Genomic DNA, 13,996 nt, shown 5'->3' on the forward strand with positions numbered 1-13,996 from the left:
AGACATAGCGGGCACCTTGCTCTTCTTCCTGCCAAGACTTTATTTAATAAAGTCCTCTCTATTATGTAAGTTTCATGGGAAGTTCCCTGCAAGAGCCCTGGACCCTGCCAGAAGCCTTCCCGTTCCCTTGCAAGGTGCCAGTACATCCCAGCTAAAGTCTCATCCACTCCAGGATCCTCTGCAGAGGGGGAGCAGCTTCTGGCAGCACCAGTGTGGGTGGTGGACCCCTGTGAATCCCTGGCCTCGCAAGACAGACTAACCACAGAGAAAGTGCATTTAGGAGGCAGCTCCAAGCATGGGCTGTGCTGCCCGTGGGACTGTGGTGCTGTTCCCTTGCCCCATTCCTACCCACGGCATTGCCCTCACTGTTCCCAGCTGCCACAGGTGTGAGCCCCCCCCAGCCCCTGCCCTCCTGCCCATGTGGGCACAGGCTGCTCATTCCAGAGGCTCCTTGATCAGGCATTCTTTCAGGGAAGGCTGCTGCTGCACGGGCAGCCCAGCTTCCCACAGGTCCTGCAGCCGGGCCTCCGAGCGCCGCTTGTCCTTGCCCACCTTCCAGGCCAGGTGGATGTGGGCCTGCAGGAAAGGTCCCAGGAGTGGGTGGCTGCCCTGAGCCTCCAGCAGCTGCAGCGCCTGCTCGCAGCAGCCATGGGCTTCACTGAGCTGGTCCAGCTCCTGGTGGCAGACGGCCAGCCCAGCCAGTGTCAGCAGGAAGCGGCCGGAGCTGCAGACCCCCAGCCGGTCCTGCAGCCTGTAGGCGTTGGCCCAGGTGGCCAGGGCCTCGCGGTACATGCCAGTGCAGGTCAGGCGCTGCGCAGCCTGCAGGTCCGGCAGGAAGAAGAACTCGAGGAACTCAGGAGAGCGGCGGATCTCATCGATGGAGTACAGATGGGACAGGAACTGCTCGAAGGCTCGGCTCCGCTTAGCAATGGTCTCAGCAGTGAAGTTCCGGCGCAGCCTCTTCCTGGGGAAGGCAACGCTGGCCATGTCACAGCTGAAGCGGCAGCGCAGGCGGCGATTCAGCTGCTCAAAGTCTGAGTAGCGCCGGGCGATGGTGGCAGGGGCCTTGTCAAACTGGCCAGAGCGGATCAGGTAGATGGTGTAGAGCTGCGGGGGAGACAGGCGTCAGGCAGTGCTATGGACACGCTGATCCCAGCACCGGCACAGCCGGCTTTGCGGCCACAAAGGGGCTGGGGGAGTTTGCCCGGACAGAAGGGAGTGAACTGGGCTGCTGCAGCCACAGCACCCATCAGTAATAATTACCTGAGGCTCGTCTGAGCCGCCAGCACCATCCGAGCAGCACGGGGAAAGAGAAAAAAATAAGCGCCAGCCCCGTGGGATCCCTGCCTGCCCCGGGGAGAGCAGGACTCATACCCACCCCGTGCCCACCCAGCCGCGCCGGGCTCACTCACCACGTACTTGGAAGAGCGCTCGCTGACCACGCTGGCGCTGGTGACCTCGAAGAGCAGCCGCTGCGGTGCCAGGCTGCCCCGCGACCTCCGCCACAGCTCCTGCAGCTGCCGGGTCAGCAGGCTGCCGCCGGGACGCTCCGCCGCAGAGACCCACTCTGTGCCGGGAGAGGGGTATCAGTGCCCTCCGTAGGGATAGGGCTGTGACATCTGTCGGGCTGCCGGACGCCACCATCGCATGAGTGTCCCTGGAGTCACCCCAGTCCCCCCCAGCTCACCGCCCCAGCACCTGCCTCCGTCCTCCGTGCCTGCTGCCGCTCCCGGCGCCTGCGGCGGCTCCTCCAGCTCCTCGCTAGCTCCGTCCCCCTCCTCCTCCTCCTCCTCGTCCTCGTGGCTGGTGAAGCTCAGGGTGCCGCTGAGGCGCGTCGACAGCCCTTCGGTGTCGTCCTCCAGCTCCGAGCTCTCCGGGCAGTCCTCGGCCTCGCCGCCGCCCGCCGGCTCCTCCCGGCCGCCCTCGCCCGCCAGCGCGTGCCGCAGCCGGTGCAGGATGCGGGCGGCCATCGCTGCCGGGGGGTCCGGGCCGGCACCGCGACACGGGGGGGCCGGGGGCTGCCCACCGCGACCCGGCCCCGCGCGGGGACAGCGCGGCCCCGGGACACCCTCCCGGTGCCGCCCCCGACCCGGTCTGTTCACGCTGCCCCGGGCCGGGCCGAGCCGAGCCGGGTGGTGCCGAGCGATGGCCGCTCCGCCACAGCTCGTCCCGGGATCCTCCCTGCGCGGCTCCGCCTCCGCCGGGAACCCGGATCGGGGCGGTGGAGTCGGCACCGCCCGGCACGGCCGGGATTGGGATCGGGGTCGGGGTCGGCGCCTGCGGCACTGCCCGGCACCATCGGGATAGGCTCTAGCGGCACTGCCCGGCACGGCCGAGATCGGGATCGGTCCCTGCAGCACCGCTCGGGACTCTCGGACCAGGGTCAGGGCTCTGCCCGGCGCTGTCCACAGACTCTGCCCGGGAACTGACCCCTATCTGCCCCTCTGTCCCCTATCCGGAATGTCCTGGTCGGGCCGAGCCCCGGATATCTGCCCTGGGGCCACGGGAGCCCCACACTCCGGTGCCCGGCACTGTGTGTCCCAGGGTCTTGATACCCCAATACCGCGGCACCGCTGTACCCTGACAGCCATGTTCCCCAACACCCGTATATTCTGGTACCCGAGACTCAGGCTCCCAATCCCACTGGGATGTCCCCTGGGCCACCTTGGCACCCTGCCACCCTGACCTCAGTCGGCCTTGCCATGTGCCCCATGGCCAGACTGGACCCCCAGCACTTGCCCGGCCTTTTTTAGTGCCTGCCTTCTCACTCCTCACCTCTTCCTTGGGAATGTCTATAAATATCGGAGAACCAGCCCAGCTGCTGCCATCGCTCTGCCTTGCTTGCTCACTGTACCCTGTTCCAGCACCTTGCACCCCACCCGGGCTCAGACAGGACCCCTGAGCTTCCCTGGATAGGGTGGGATGCACTAGGGGCTGGACTTGTGTTGTTCCCAGTTCCCACCTGGGGAATGGGGGTCCTGGCAAAACCAGGAGCCAGGAAACCCCTATGTGTCCCTGGCACTGGGACCTTATGGGGCAGGGATCTGTCCCCCTGACCCCACTGCAGCCCTGAGGCTCTGAGCACCATAGAGCACAGGCCACTTGGCCAGTGCATCCCCAGAGCCATCAGCCCCAGCCGGCCCTGGCAGCAGTGGCTGGCATGGGCTGCAAGTGTGAGAACTGAGCCTTCGAGGAGGCACCGGGCATCATTCCCGCTCCTCAGAAGCACGAAAAGATGGAGCCATTTCCGGACCCAGGTGCCAACAGCACTGAGGACCCCAAACCATGGGGCTCGTGCTCCAAATCTCTCCAGGGACTTCGTGCCTCAGGTCCCACTGGGGACCCCTTCCTTATCTGGGGCAGTGGGCTGCAGCACTGCTCTGGCTGGGCCCCCTGCAGCAGAAAATGGGGGTGCAGGGGGGATGCTGCACCAGGAAAAACCAGCTTGGTATTGGGAGCTTGGCCCAGGAAGGGCTGCGTTTTCAGGGGGCAGTGGGTGATGGTCCATGCCCCTTGTGCAGGGGGGACCCTGGCCCCCTTACCCGGGTGATGCTGACGGCTCCAGGGCTATTTTTAACCCCCTCATTTGCTGAGTTGCCTTGGATGGGGGTGTTGGGGGTGGGCAGAGCCGCACTCCTGCCACGGCTTCAGTGTCCCTCCTGAAGGGCTTGAATTTCCATCCCAGCCTCAGCCCCACGTTAATCCTAGCCCTTGGTCAATAAAGCTTTGGCTAAATTAGGTAAAGGCACCAGTTGCCAGTGAGAGGGGCTGGGTGCTATCAGGGCGCTGATAGGCTGCGGGGGCCAGGGGGCAGTAGCTGGAGGCACATCCCACAGAGGACACACTACAAATTGGGGTGCCAGGGGCACCACGAAGCTTCTGGGAGTTCCTGCTGCAGGAGCTGGTGATTCTCCGGGGGTGGGAAGCACCATAAATTCCCAAGATGGTAAGAGCTCTTGTGTGCTGTGTGCCATGTGCTGTGTGCCGGGACAAGACCTGACCAGGCAGGAGGCACCAGGGGGATCTGGAGGTGCTTCTGCAGAGGGCAGCAGGGAGATGGTCCCCAGTGGTGGGCTGACCATGCTGATGAGGGCAGGGAAGTGCTGGGTGGTGCAGGGTCCCTGTAGGACAGAACTGAGGGTGACCGTGTGGCTGCCAGGGGGGTGCAGGCGCCTGTTTGGAGCTCAGGGCTGCACAGAGGCAGTGGTGGCCGGGGGTGGCTGAAAGCCGAGTGCTGGGTCATGCGACACAGTGTTGCTGCCGGCTCCATGGCCGGCCTGCGCCTCCAGGAGAAACTCGATCAGGGTTGACAGGTGCCACGGCTGTAGCCCCAACGATCCCTAGAAGGGGAGCTGAGGAGATCCCAAAAATAGCGCTGCATGCCTAGGATGCCAAGGCTGCGCACAGGGACCATGACCCCTGCAAAATGGAGCCCCCCAGATAGTGGGGGACTTGGGCAGGCAGCTCCCTGCAGCCCACCGTGCTCATGGATGCCTGGAAGGCACTGGAACTGTAGGGGTTGCTGGTGGCTGTGGCTTGTGCCAGCAGAGGATCATCCTGCAGCAGGGCAAAGGCTCTTCCCACAGCCAGGCACTGCTGAGCCATGCTGTATGAGCGGTCTCTGGCCTGACATGGGTGGCATGGTGACGCCTCTCCCTTGCCTTGCAGACGGACCAGCAGGCAGAAGCCCGCGCCTTCCTCAGCGAGGAGATGATTGCGGGTGAGTGTGGGGACAGCAGGGAGAGGGTCCAGACACGGCCATGGTGCAGGGCCTGGTTCCACCCCACTGCCTGGCCCTGACCTCTCTCTCCACAGAGTTCAAAGCCGCCTTTGACATGTTTGATGCCGACGGTGGTGGAGACATCAGCACCAAGGAGCTGGGGACGGTGATGAGGATGCTGGGCCAGAACCCCACCAAAGAGGAGTTGGATGCTATCATCGAGGAAGTGGATGAGGATGGTGAGCAGCCCTTGGTGGTGGTTGGCAGGGGTGGGTACTGGACTCTGGGCAGGCAGCCTGACTCAGGCTTGGCTTCCTCCCCACAGGCAGCGGCACCATCGACTTCGAGGAGTTCCTGGTCATGATGGTGCGCCAGATGAAAGAGGATGCCAAAGGCAAGTCTGAGGAGGAGTTGGCCAACTGCTTCCGAGTCTTTGACCGGTGAGTGGGGGTGGGGTGGGGCAAAGTGGCCCATCCTGTCTGCGGGGCAAGTGAGGTCCCATCCCTCCCTCACCCTCCTGCAGGAATGCGGATGGGTTCATTGACATTGAGGAGCTGGGTGAGATCCTGAGAGCCACTGGGGAGCCTGTCACTGATGAGGACATAGAGGACATGATGAAGGACTCAGACAAGAACAATGATGGCCGCATCGACTTTGATGGTGAGCCATGGTCCCAGCCAAGCACCCATGCTGTGCACCCAGGCAGGGCCATGGGCTGAGGCTGCTACTCTCTTGCAGAGTTCCTGAAGATGATGGAGGGTGTGCAGTAAGGGACCAGACATTCCTTGGGCTGGCTGCTGCACCGAGCCCTGCTCCCCAGCTGCCCAGGGAGCAGCAGCTCCACAGCACCTGGCCCTCAGCACTGGCTGGGACCTTGCTCCATGCCAGGGTCCCAGTCCCATCTCACCACCGGCGGCTGAGCTTTTCCTTCCATCTCTCACTTGTGGCTTTGATTCGAGCCTCAATTAAAGAGGAAAGGCTTGAGCTGCTGGTGCAGAACTTCACGGGGGGGACTCGGGGGGAGGGGGGGGGAACTCGGGGAGGGGGCTGTGGCAGTGTGCCCCTGCTTTGCTCCCCAGGGAGGGAGTGTGGGCGGGCTCATGCCACACGGCAGTGCTGCAGGGGCAGCACAGAGTAGTGGTTCCCACGGGCTCTTGGGCAGGAGCCAGCGCTGAGCTCAGAGTTTCCATGCAGAGCAGCTTGTTCACATGCCAGAGGGTGAGGGAGCACAGCTCCAGCCCCGAGGGTCCTGCTCTAGGGCAAGGCTGTGGGACCACAGGGGTTCTAGAGAGCCACCACTGCCTTGCCCCACACTGGGACCCACATCTCCCACCCAGAGGACCTGGCTACAAAGTGGAAGGGCAGGAGCAGCCCCCTCCCTACAGGGGAAAGATGACACTTGTCTCTGTGTCTCTCTCTGAAGAGGCTGTGCCAGCCTGCTGGGCATCACAGCTCCCTGGGGACCAGCTGGGGTGGAGCACAGCACGGAGGATGAGGCGGGGTACAGGCCCCAGCCCGGATGGGTGGGACCATGGGACCAAGACACAGCTCAGAGCTGTCACATACCCGCAGCACAGCACTGCGCCACAGGGCAGCCGAGACCCCTGGAGAGCCAGCGACACCCTGACCCTGCCCTGTTTTCACGGGGTGTAATGGCACCAGGCAGAAGGGATGCGTGCCGTGGGCGGGGGGCAGTGGGAACGTGTGCCACAGCCCAGGCTGCCTTCTGCAAGGCCACGGCCGGACACCGGCAGCTGGTGCTGCAGCTTGGGGGGAGCAGCGACAGCCCTCGGCTGCGCGAGGAGCGACGCAGGAGGAGCGCAGAGGCCTGTGAGCTCAGCACGGGTAAGGAGGGAACTGGGCAACAGCCATGGGGAACCTCTGCACCCACTCTGGGGCCAAGGAGGGGCTCCAGAGCCGCCCCAGCTCAGCATGCCTACCCCACAGGGCTGCGGCAGGTGCTGCTGGCGGGGCTGCGGCGGGCCCCAGCGAGCCCTCTGGAGCGGCAGGAGCTGGAACGGCTGTGGGTGCTCTTCCTCTCTGCCCTGGAGCTCTTCCTGCAGGACCTGTACAGAGCCCAGCACCTCTGCCAGCTCTTCTCCACGCAAGGGGGTGGTGTTGCCCCACTGCGCACTGGGCTGGGGGGCTGGGTGCTGCCCAGCCGGCGAGGAGGGGGTCCCACACAGTCCCCGACAGCCCAGTGCTTGGAGGAGGAGATTGAGCAGGTGAGGACCACGTTGGCAGAGATGGAGAGTGGAGCCAACGTTCCACCATGGACAGTGGAAGCCACGGAGACCACACAGCCAGCAGGGACAGATGGCACCATAGCGAGAGCAGCTTGGGGAGGCTGCTGTGGGGTGCTGTGAGCTAGAGGGGGCAGGAGATAGCAGCAGAGGTGGCACCCCTGTCACAGAGCAGGGGGACAGAGCCCCTGTGTACCCCTACAGTCCTCAACCCCTGCCTTTGCAGTTGATGGTGGAGGCTGCTTCCACCCTGAGGAGGGAATGGGACCACTCCGGGCCCCCAAATATTGATAAAGCCCCTGTTATTCCACAGGGGTCAGTGTGCCTTCCACCCTCCCTGCCCACACTCGCAGAGGGGCCTCTGGGCACGTGAGGTGTGCCAGGCTGCCACAGAATCCCCTGCAGAACTTATAAACGTGCATTTATTTATACATTAACCGTGGCTCGGACTGCGACATTAATTTAAAAACAGCCTATGATACAGAACACAGGGGATGGCCGGGAGGGAGTGGGTATGTTGGGGGGTGGTGGTGACAGTCAGGTCTCCTGGCTCTTGGTCTGCTTGTTGTATGTCTCCCGCACATACTTCTTGTATGCTGAGGAGAGAGGGGGAACATGGTGCCAAGGGTCCCAAGGGAGCTGCCAGGGCAGCTGTGGGGCCAGACATACACTAGGGGCTGTGCTGCTGCCCATTCCAGTGGGGAGGGGGCAGGAGGGTTCTGTTCCAGGTACTCACCGACTTGGTTCTTCCAGAGCTCGGCAGCATGTGTGTTCAGAGGGCTCTCGATGTTTGGCTCTAGAAACAGGGGCTGGGTCAGCTGGTGGGGTGACCTGGACACCCTTGAGCCTTGATCTGGGTTGGGGTTCCCCACCACCACCACCACCCCTTTCCCCAGCACTCCACAGCAGTTTGTCTACGAGACCCACCTGCCAGCAGGCTCTGTACAGAGAGCAGGATGGTGCGAACATCATACAGCGCTGACCATTTTTCCTTGAGGATGTCGAGGCAGATGTTGCCCTGCGTGTCAACGTTGGGGTGGTAGCAGGGGGTCAGGAACCGCACGGTGGGTGCTGTGTAGGGGTACCCGCTGGGGAACTCCAGCGACAGCTTGTACCGAAGCTCCTCGTAGGGCTGGGGGCGGGAGTTGAGGGGGACAGGAGTCAGGGGGGGCCGTAGCCCCAGAAGTGGGGGGAAGCCGCGGGGAAGAGGAGGCACAGGGGAAGTGGAGGGCTGGGACCAGCCTCGTGTGAAGGGAGTAAGGTGGGGCAGGGTCAGGGCCCCACCCCAGACCGGGATCTCGCCTCTTACCGTCCCGGCGGCGCCGTCAATGGTCCCGATCCACTTGAAGAGGTTATCGGACTCGGGGAAGGCAGAAATGCCTTTGTCACCGGACATCTGCGGGGGCAGCACGTCAGGGCGGCCCGGGACACACCGAGACCGCCCCCGCCCCTCGCCCCAGTTCAGCCCCAGGAGCCCTCGGGACCCCCAACCCCCGGCTTGGTCCCAGGATCCCCCAATCCCCCACTCGGCCTCGGGACCCCACTCACCATCAGCGCCATCAGTTCTTGCTGCAGCCTGCGGGGAAAGCGCACGTTACCGGCCGGCTCATCGGGGCAACCCCCATCCACAGCCCCGGCCCCGGCCCCACTCACCTTTTCCCCACCGCGCCGCGGGCCGCCGTGGCCCCGGTCTCGGCCGCTTTGCGGGCGGCTGCGCTGGACACGGCGGCGGGGTCGGCGTTCTGTGAGGCCATGACGGCTCCGGGAGCATGGACCGGCGCACCGGTCTGCGGCCGCCGCTGCCGGCGGGTCACGGGCTGGACGCGGCTCCCGCTCCCGGGTGGCGCCGCACCGGGCTCCACTCGCTCCCTCCCGCAGTCGCGCTCGGGGCAGGACTCGGGCCCCGCTGCAGCTCTCCCGGTGCCGAGCGAACGTCCGGGCTCCCCTAGCGGGGCTCCCCAGTACCGAAGGGGCTCTCCCGTGCAGCGGCGGTGGCCCGATCCCAACCCCCGTCTCAAACGCTCTCCAGCCCAGGAGCGGCTCGGTCCCAGCCCCTCTCCGGTGCAGGAGCGGCTCGGTCGCAGCCCCGATCCCGGGCGCTCTCCGGTACGCTCGTCCCGCACGGCCCCGCCCGCTCCCGCGCCCCGTTTGAATATTTCCGCGTGCGGCCCCTCCACCAATCAGCGCGCAGCCCGGTTCGAGCCGGCCAATCAGCGCCCGCCGAAGATGCAGCTCCCACGGTAACGGCCAGCGGCTGCTGATTGACCGCCAGCCACTGACATCCCGCGCTGTGATTGGCCACTGCCCCGCGAGGGGCGGAGCCGCGGGTCCCGCAGGCCCTTAAAGGGCCAGCCACGCCCGTCCGCAGAGCCCAGGAGGCGGCGAGGTGGGAGTGAAGCGGCTTTATTGGGGGGCCTCAGGGCTCGGGGGGCGGCACGTCCCCCCCGCGGCGAAGCGTCTCCATGTGCTTCTGCATCTTCTCAGTCATCCAGGCTGGAGGGATGAAGGGCTTCAGCTCTTCCAGCCGCAGATCAACAGAGTCCCTGGGGAGGAAGGAGGGTGAGGTGGAGGGACTCCAGCACCCACTGCTGACCCCAAACCCACCATGTCCCTTGGCACCCATCAGTACCAAGCCCAGACCTACCAAACCCACCATGGATCTCAATCAGCACTGAGCCCAAACCTACCACGGACCCCCAAACAACACCAAGTCCAAACCTGAGTTGCACAACATGGTCCCCGGCACCAAACCCCAAACATAACTGAGCCCCCCAAGTGTCATGTCCCTCCAGCACAGGACCCCTGGGCAATGCAGCAGTGAGGGGGGACATGGTAGGGGTCCCCAGGGAAGTGGCCCCAGGCATGGCAGCACCTTCAGAATGTCTGCTTCAGTCCTCACCTGTAATCCTCACTGGCGGCCAAATCCCGAATGTCCTCTTCGATGAGGAGGTAGGCCTGTGGCACAAGGCGGGGGACACCTCAGGGTGCCTGCGAGGGGTGGCCGGGGCAGTGCCACACCCCAGCCAGCACCCCAGCTGTGCCCCCTGGCCTGCACCCCAGTCCTGTGGGCAGGGGATGGACCTTGGCAGCGCTGTGTCCCCGCGCCCTGCCTATCCTCCTGCCACCGCCGCCTGTCCCACGGCTCCTCCGCCCGTGCTGGCCCTGTGGTGGGCCCTGCGCCCGGCCGTACTCACCATCTTGCCCCCAATGGCCCTCATGTGCTGCTGCTCTGTCAGCCAGTGCTTATCCTGCGGGTCGGCTGCGTACTGCAATAAAGCAGCAAGGACCGAGCTGAGCACGGGTGACAGACCCTTCCCTAAAAGCCCCCTCCTCCAGGATGCTGTGCCCCGCTCTGCTCTGCCCCCCGCTCCGCCTGCCCTGCTCCAGCCTCAGCCCTGGCTCTGGCAAACCAGCCACTTCGGCGGGCATGTGACACCACTGGCTCGTGTTGCATGTGCTAGCCAGACCTTGGGAACGTGCTCCGAGATAACAAACAAGGGCACAGGGAGGAAGTAAACAAGGGAGCTGAAGCACAGGCTCCCAATTCCCATGGGAAACCATCCGGCTGTGGCACCTGACCTTAAAGAGGTGGGGATGCTTGATGTAGAGTCGCCCTCTTGTTCCTCCCATCCCGAGAGCTCTGCAAGAGGAACATGAGGGATGTTAGGGTTGTGGGGAGGGCAGCTGCAGTGGCACAGGGACAACCCCTCTCCTCCCCAAGCCCTTCCTACTGCTTTCGAGGCAGAGAAGCGAAGTGACGGGAGGAGTGTCACGGGCTCCTGCCTGGGGACACCACCCTCCATCAACAGGGCCATTCCTTACTTGTTTGCTCGAGATCCCAGCACAAAGGTTGTGGTTTCAGTCAGTCGGGATGGATCCCACTACAGAGCAATTGGAAAAGGGGCAACATTAGAAAGGAAGTTGGTGCTGGCCATGCTCCACAGACCTCGGCTCTCTGACAGGGAACCTTGGAGCTGCCTCCAGACTGGGAGGGAGGGAGCTGGCCACAGACCTCCAGCCTTCCGCAGGGGAGGAACATTACATTCCGTCTGGGCTGATCTAAGCAGTTTCCCCCGTGGGAAACACTTGTGGGATTCTCCTGGCTACTCCTGGTCTCCTCAGGTCTCCCTCAGCAGCACCATGCTGCAGGACTGCAGCACCAGGCTACATTGCCTGGGGAGACCAGCCGAGGCCTCCGGGCACTTCGCTTCCTCTTCTTGCTCCACCCCTGCCCAGGGCCCCGTCAGAGCACAGCCCACACTGTCCTGCACCCCTGCAGCTGCAGGGCTCTGCTGGTGGGAGCAAAGGGGAGGAGAGGGGGAGCCCAGCAGTGTCAGACAGCCAATACCTTTGGTCCATCCCTTTTCACAGGCTCAGAGACTTTGAGCTTCCACCTGAGGGGAAGGAAAACACAGCAAGAATGAGTCCCAGTGGGACTAGCTCAGTTACCACCAGCAGCAGGGACTGAGCCCAAGTCCTTCCAGACCCACCCTTGTTCACATCCCTCCATTCCCTCACAGCGCGCAGCTTCGGACCCTCAGCTTTGCTGCACATTCTCCTCTCCTGGCTGCCCAGATCCCACCATTCCCCATGTCTCACCACTCACCTTGGGTGGTCCATCTGGACCTTTTCACCCCTTTGGGCCTGTTTAAAACCCCTTCTTTGAAGGTCTTTGCCTCCTGGGAGGAACAGCTGAACCTAACTCTGCTTCTGCCCACACCCAGAACTCCCATCATCTCTCTGCAGGAGAGGAGTCTGTGGGGTTTCTGTGCTCCCCACAGGCAGCCTCATTCCTCTTGCCCTCCCAAAACAGGGGCTCTAGCTCAGGGTTTGTACTCACGCTGCCATGCCTGAAACTCCGCGGTCATTTGACAGGCTCTGTCCCGGAGGCCGCCCCTTTCTCTGCATGGAAGAAACCCTTCTGTGACTCAGCTGTGCTGGCTGAGGGAACCCTCTCAGCAACCTCCCTCTCCCAGGGAGCTGCTCCTTTTGTCACAGGCAGAAACACTGCCTGGCACCACAGTGAGCACCTCCAGTGCCCCACAAAGGCTGCCTGTGCACCTCCATGCACTCATACTGTGGGAATGGCTTCCCAAAACATAAAATCTCTTGTGGGGAAAACCATCCTACCTTTTTCGGAATGGGGCTTCCTCGACGGCTCAGCTCCTCATCCATCTGTCGGGCACGCTGGAAGAGGAAGGGCAGTGGGATGAGCAGGGCTCTTCTCCCTACCTGGCCAGGTGAACGCTGACCCCAGCCCACCTCCGTGAGCAGCACTGAACTGCAACAAGCAGCACCCACACCTGGGATTCTCCTTGCCCTGCATTCCCTTCAAGCCCAACATCCCCCACTCTGCCTCTGCACTACTGCACTGGTGGCCAAGAAGAGTCAGAGAACAAAGTGACTCCAACTCTTCTTCTCCCAGCTCTCACAAGTCATTTAAACCTCTGTGTACAATCACAACAATTACCTTTGGCACTGCCTGCTCATGGGGCAACCTGGGAACCACCTTTTTGCCATCAGAGAACAACAGTTTGGCCTGCAGAAAGACAAAGAAGGTTCCATGGATTCTGGGCTCAGAGAGGGTCCCGCCAGCAACCCCTCCCCCTCAGCACATCCACCTAAAAGCCCTGCAACAGCTCTGCTTTTGGAGTGCTACCAGGCCATGTTTCCACAGACAGCCAGATGCAAAAGCACAATCTGAGCATGATAAATTCTGGGGAACTGGCAGATAAGCAAGAAGTGAAAGGAAAAAGTCCTGCCCTACCCTGCCAAGGCCCTCTGACAGGTGCTGGGAGCCACTTTCTGTGGGAGCTACAGCTGTGTGCCGTGTTCCCACAGCAGCAGTGAGAAGCAGCAGCATGAGCTGCCCAGCCCTGAGTGCTCCCCTTTTCCCAGTGAGAATGAATCCCAGCACAGCAGCCACACAAGGGCTGCAGATGTCCCCTCACAGTGCCAGCAAAGCTCTTAAGAGGGACACATCCTAACCAGGCTGCTTTGCTTGGGGGCACCCAAGAAACCCCTCGCCAGTGCCCACCTGCTCCAGGCAGCTCCTACAGGTCTCCTGGATGAGCTGCTCCGGGTCCACCTCCTCCCCAACGTTATCACGCACATTGATTGCTGCTGTCCGGAAAAACTGGAGAGGAAAAGGCAGGAGAGGGTGACAGCCTGCGCAGCCGGGCAGTGTCGGCTCAGCTCCCACACAGAGGCGGGATGGCCTCAGTGGCAGCCGAGCTGTCCCCATGCACCCCTTGTGCTGCTGCCACCTGTCCCCAGCGCTCACCTTCATGTACTTGTTGAAGACGCCCCGGATCTCCTCGTTGATGCTGGGCTGCAGCACAGCGCGCAGCAGGTCCATGGACACGCTCGGGTCCGTGAAGCTGCGGGTGCAGGGGTCAGGCGGGGTGCGTGGGACCCCCTGCCCCGGCCCGGTCTAACCCGATCCTCCCTCCGCCCGGTGCCCATCCCGGTCCCGCTGTTCCACCCTCCCCCTCCATCCTGGCCGCCCATCCCGGTCCCGCCGTACCTGGTGGTCATCTGGGAGCGCCGCCCGCGCCGCTGCACCTGCCGGTGCTTGATCATGATGTTCCAGGGGCTCTGCGGGACACACGCGTCAGCCGCGGCCCCGCCGCCGCCCGCTTCCCGCTGCCCGCCCGGCCCGGCCCGGCCCGGCCCGGCCCGGCCCGGCCCGGCCCGGCCCGGCCCGGCCCCCGCCTCACCGTGCTGACCAGCTGCTCCTCAGTGTCGCCCGGGCCCTCCTCACCAGGCAGCCCCGGCTGCTGCTCCGCATCGCGGGCGGCGCCCATGGCCCCGCTCCCGGCTCCGGTGCGAGCGGCCGGATGCGCGGGGATCCCGCGTCCGCATCATCGGGCCCCGACGGATGTGACGCGGTTCCGGGGCAATAGGGCCGGGCCGAGCCCGCGGCGGCAGCGGGGAGGGGGAGGCCCGGGGGGCCACCCGGTGTGTGCTCGGGGAGCCCTGGGCTCACACGGTGCCCGCCCTGAAGGTGCCGCCGGAGCGCAGGCCGCAGCCT

At 63.9% G+C, this 13,996-nt stretch overlaps 5 protein-coding genes across 9 annotated transcripts; 2 read left to right on the top strand and 3 right to left on the bottom strand.

Moving 5' to 3' along the window:
• Positions 1-20: 20 nt before the first annotated feature.
• On the bottom strand, positions 21-2,414 carry SNX21 (sorting nexin family member 21). Of its 4 annotated transcripts, XM_032127247.1 has the most exons (4): positions 1,699-2,412; positions 1,413-1,567; positions 1,264-1,274; positions 21-1,107 (listed from the first exon to the last, which is right to left on the bottom strand). In XM_032127247.1, the coding sequence occupies exons 1-4, from the start codon at positions 1,968-1,970 to the stop codon at positions 436-438; spliced, it is 1,110 nt and encodes a 369-aa protein (XP_031983138.1). In that variant the 5' UTR covers positions 1,971-2,412; the 3' UTR covers positions 21-435. The 4 variants fall into 4 exon arrangements, with proteins under 4 accessions (XP_031983138.1, XP_031983141.1, XP_031983139.1 ...); XM_032127250.1 differs by lacking the exon at positions 1,264-1,274 and having other exon boundaries at positions 1,420-1,567; positions 1,699-2,414; XM_032127248.1 differs by lacking the exon at positions 1,264-1,274 and having other exon boundaries at positions 1,688-2,414.
• Positions 2,415-3,840: 1,426 nt separating this feature from the next.
• On the top strand, positions 3,841-5,704 carry TNNC2 (troponin C2, fast skeletal type). Its single transcript, XM_032127257.1, has 6 exons — positions 3,841-3,946; positions 4,669-4,720; positions 4,816-4,959; positions 5,046-5,160; positions 5,244-5,380; positions 5,459-5,704. Exons 1-6 carry the CDS (start codon positions 3,944-3,946, stop codon positions 5,488-5,490), a joined length of 483 nt encoding a protein of 160 aa, XP_031983148.1. The 5' UTR covers positions 3,841-3,943; the 3' UTR covers positions 5,491-5,704.
• A 78-nt stretch (positions 5,705-5,782) lies between these two features.
• On the top strand, positions 5,783-7,400 carry LOC116452627 (regulator of G-protein signaling 9-binding protein-like). Its single transcript, XM_032127262.1, has 2 exons — positions 5,783-6,565; positions 6,668-7,400. The coding sequence occupies exons 1-2, from the start codon at positions 6,373-6,375 to the stop codon at positions 7,084-7,086; spliced, it is 612 nt and encodes a 203-aa protein (XP_031983153.1). The 5' UTR covers positions 5,783-6,372; the 3' UTR covers positions 7,087-7,400.
• On the bottom strand, positions 7,368-9,256 carry UBE2C (ubiquitin conjugating enzyme E2 C). Its single transcript, XM_032127263.1, has 6 exons — positions 8,617-9,256; positions 8,512-8,539; positions 8,273-8,359; positions 7,891-8,095; positions 7,700-7,759; positions 7,368-7,559 (listed from the first exon to the last, which is right to left on the bottom strand). The coding sequence occupies exons 1-6, from the start codon at positions 8,715-8,717 to the stop codon at positions 7,501-7,503; spliced, it is 540 nt and encodes a 179-aa protein (XP_031983154.1). The 5' UTR covers positions 8,718-9,256; the 3' UTR covers positions 7,368-7,500.
• A 94-nt stretch (positions 9,257-9,350) lies between these two features.
• On the bottom strand, positions 9,351-13,905 carry DNTTIP1 (deoxynucleotidyltransferase terminal interacting protein 1). 2 transcript variants are annotated; one of them, XM_032127258.1, is made up of 13 exons: positions 13,683-13,905; positions 13,490-13,560; positions 13,247-13,343; positions 13,001-13,099; positions 12,434-12,502; positions 12,094-12,150; positions 11,804-11,865; positions 11,312-11,357; positions 10,786-10,844; positions 10,543-10,603; positions 10,158-10,229; positions 9,863-9,918; positions 9,351-9,506 (listed from the first exon to the last, which is right to left on the bottom strand). In XM_032127258.1, the coding sequence occupies exons 1-13, from the start codon at positions 13,767-13,769 to the stop codon at positions 9,380-9,382; spliced, it is 963 nt and encodes a 320-aa protein (XP_031983149.1). In that variant the 5' UTR covers positions 13,770-13,905; the 3' UTR covers positions 9,351-9,379. The 2 variants fall into 2 exon arrangements, with proteins under 2 accessions (XP_031983149.1, XP_031983151.1); XM_032127260.1 differs by lacking the exon at positions 10,158-10,229.
• Positions 13,906-13,996: the final 91 nt, after the last annotated feature.

This window comes from Corvus moneduloides, chromosome 17, assembly GCF_009650955.1.
Source record: "Corvus moneduloides isolate bCorMon1 chromosome 17, bCorMon1.pri, whole genome shotgun sequence".
Taxonomy (NCBI): Eukaryota; Metazoa; Chordata; class Aves; order Passeriformes; family Corvidae; genus Corvus; species Corvus moneduloides.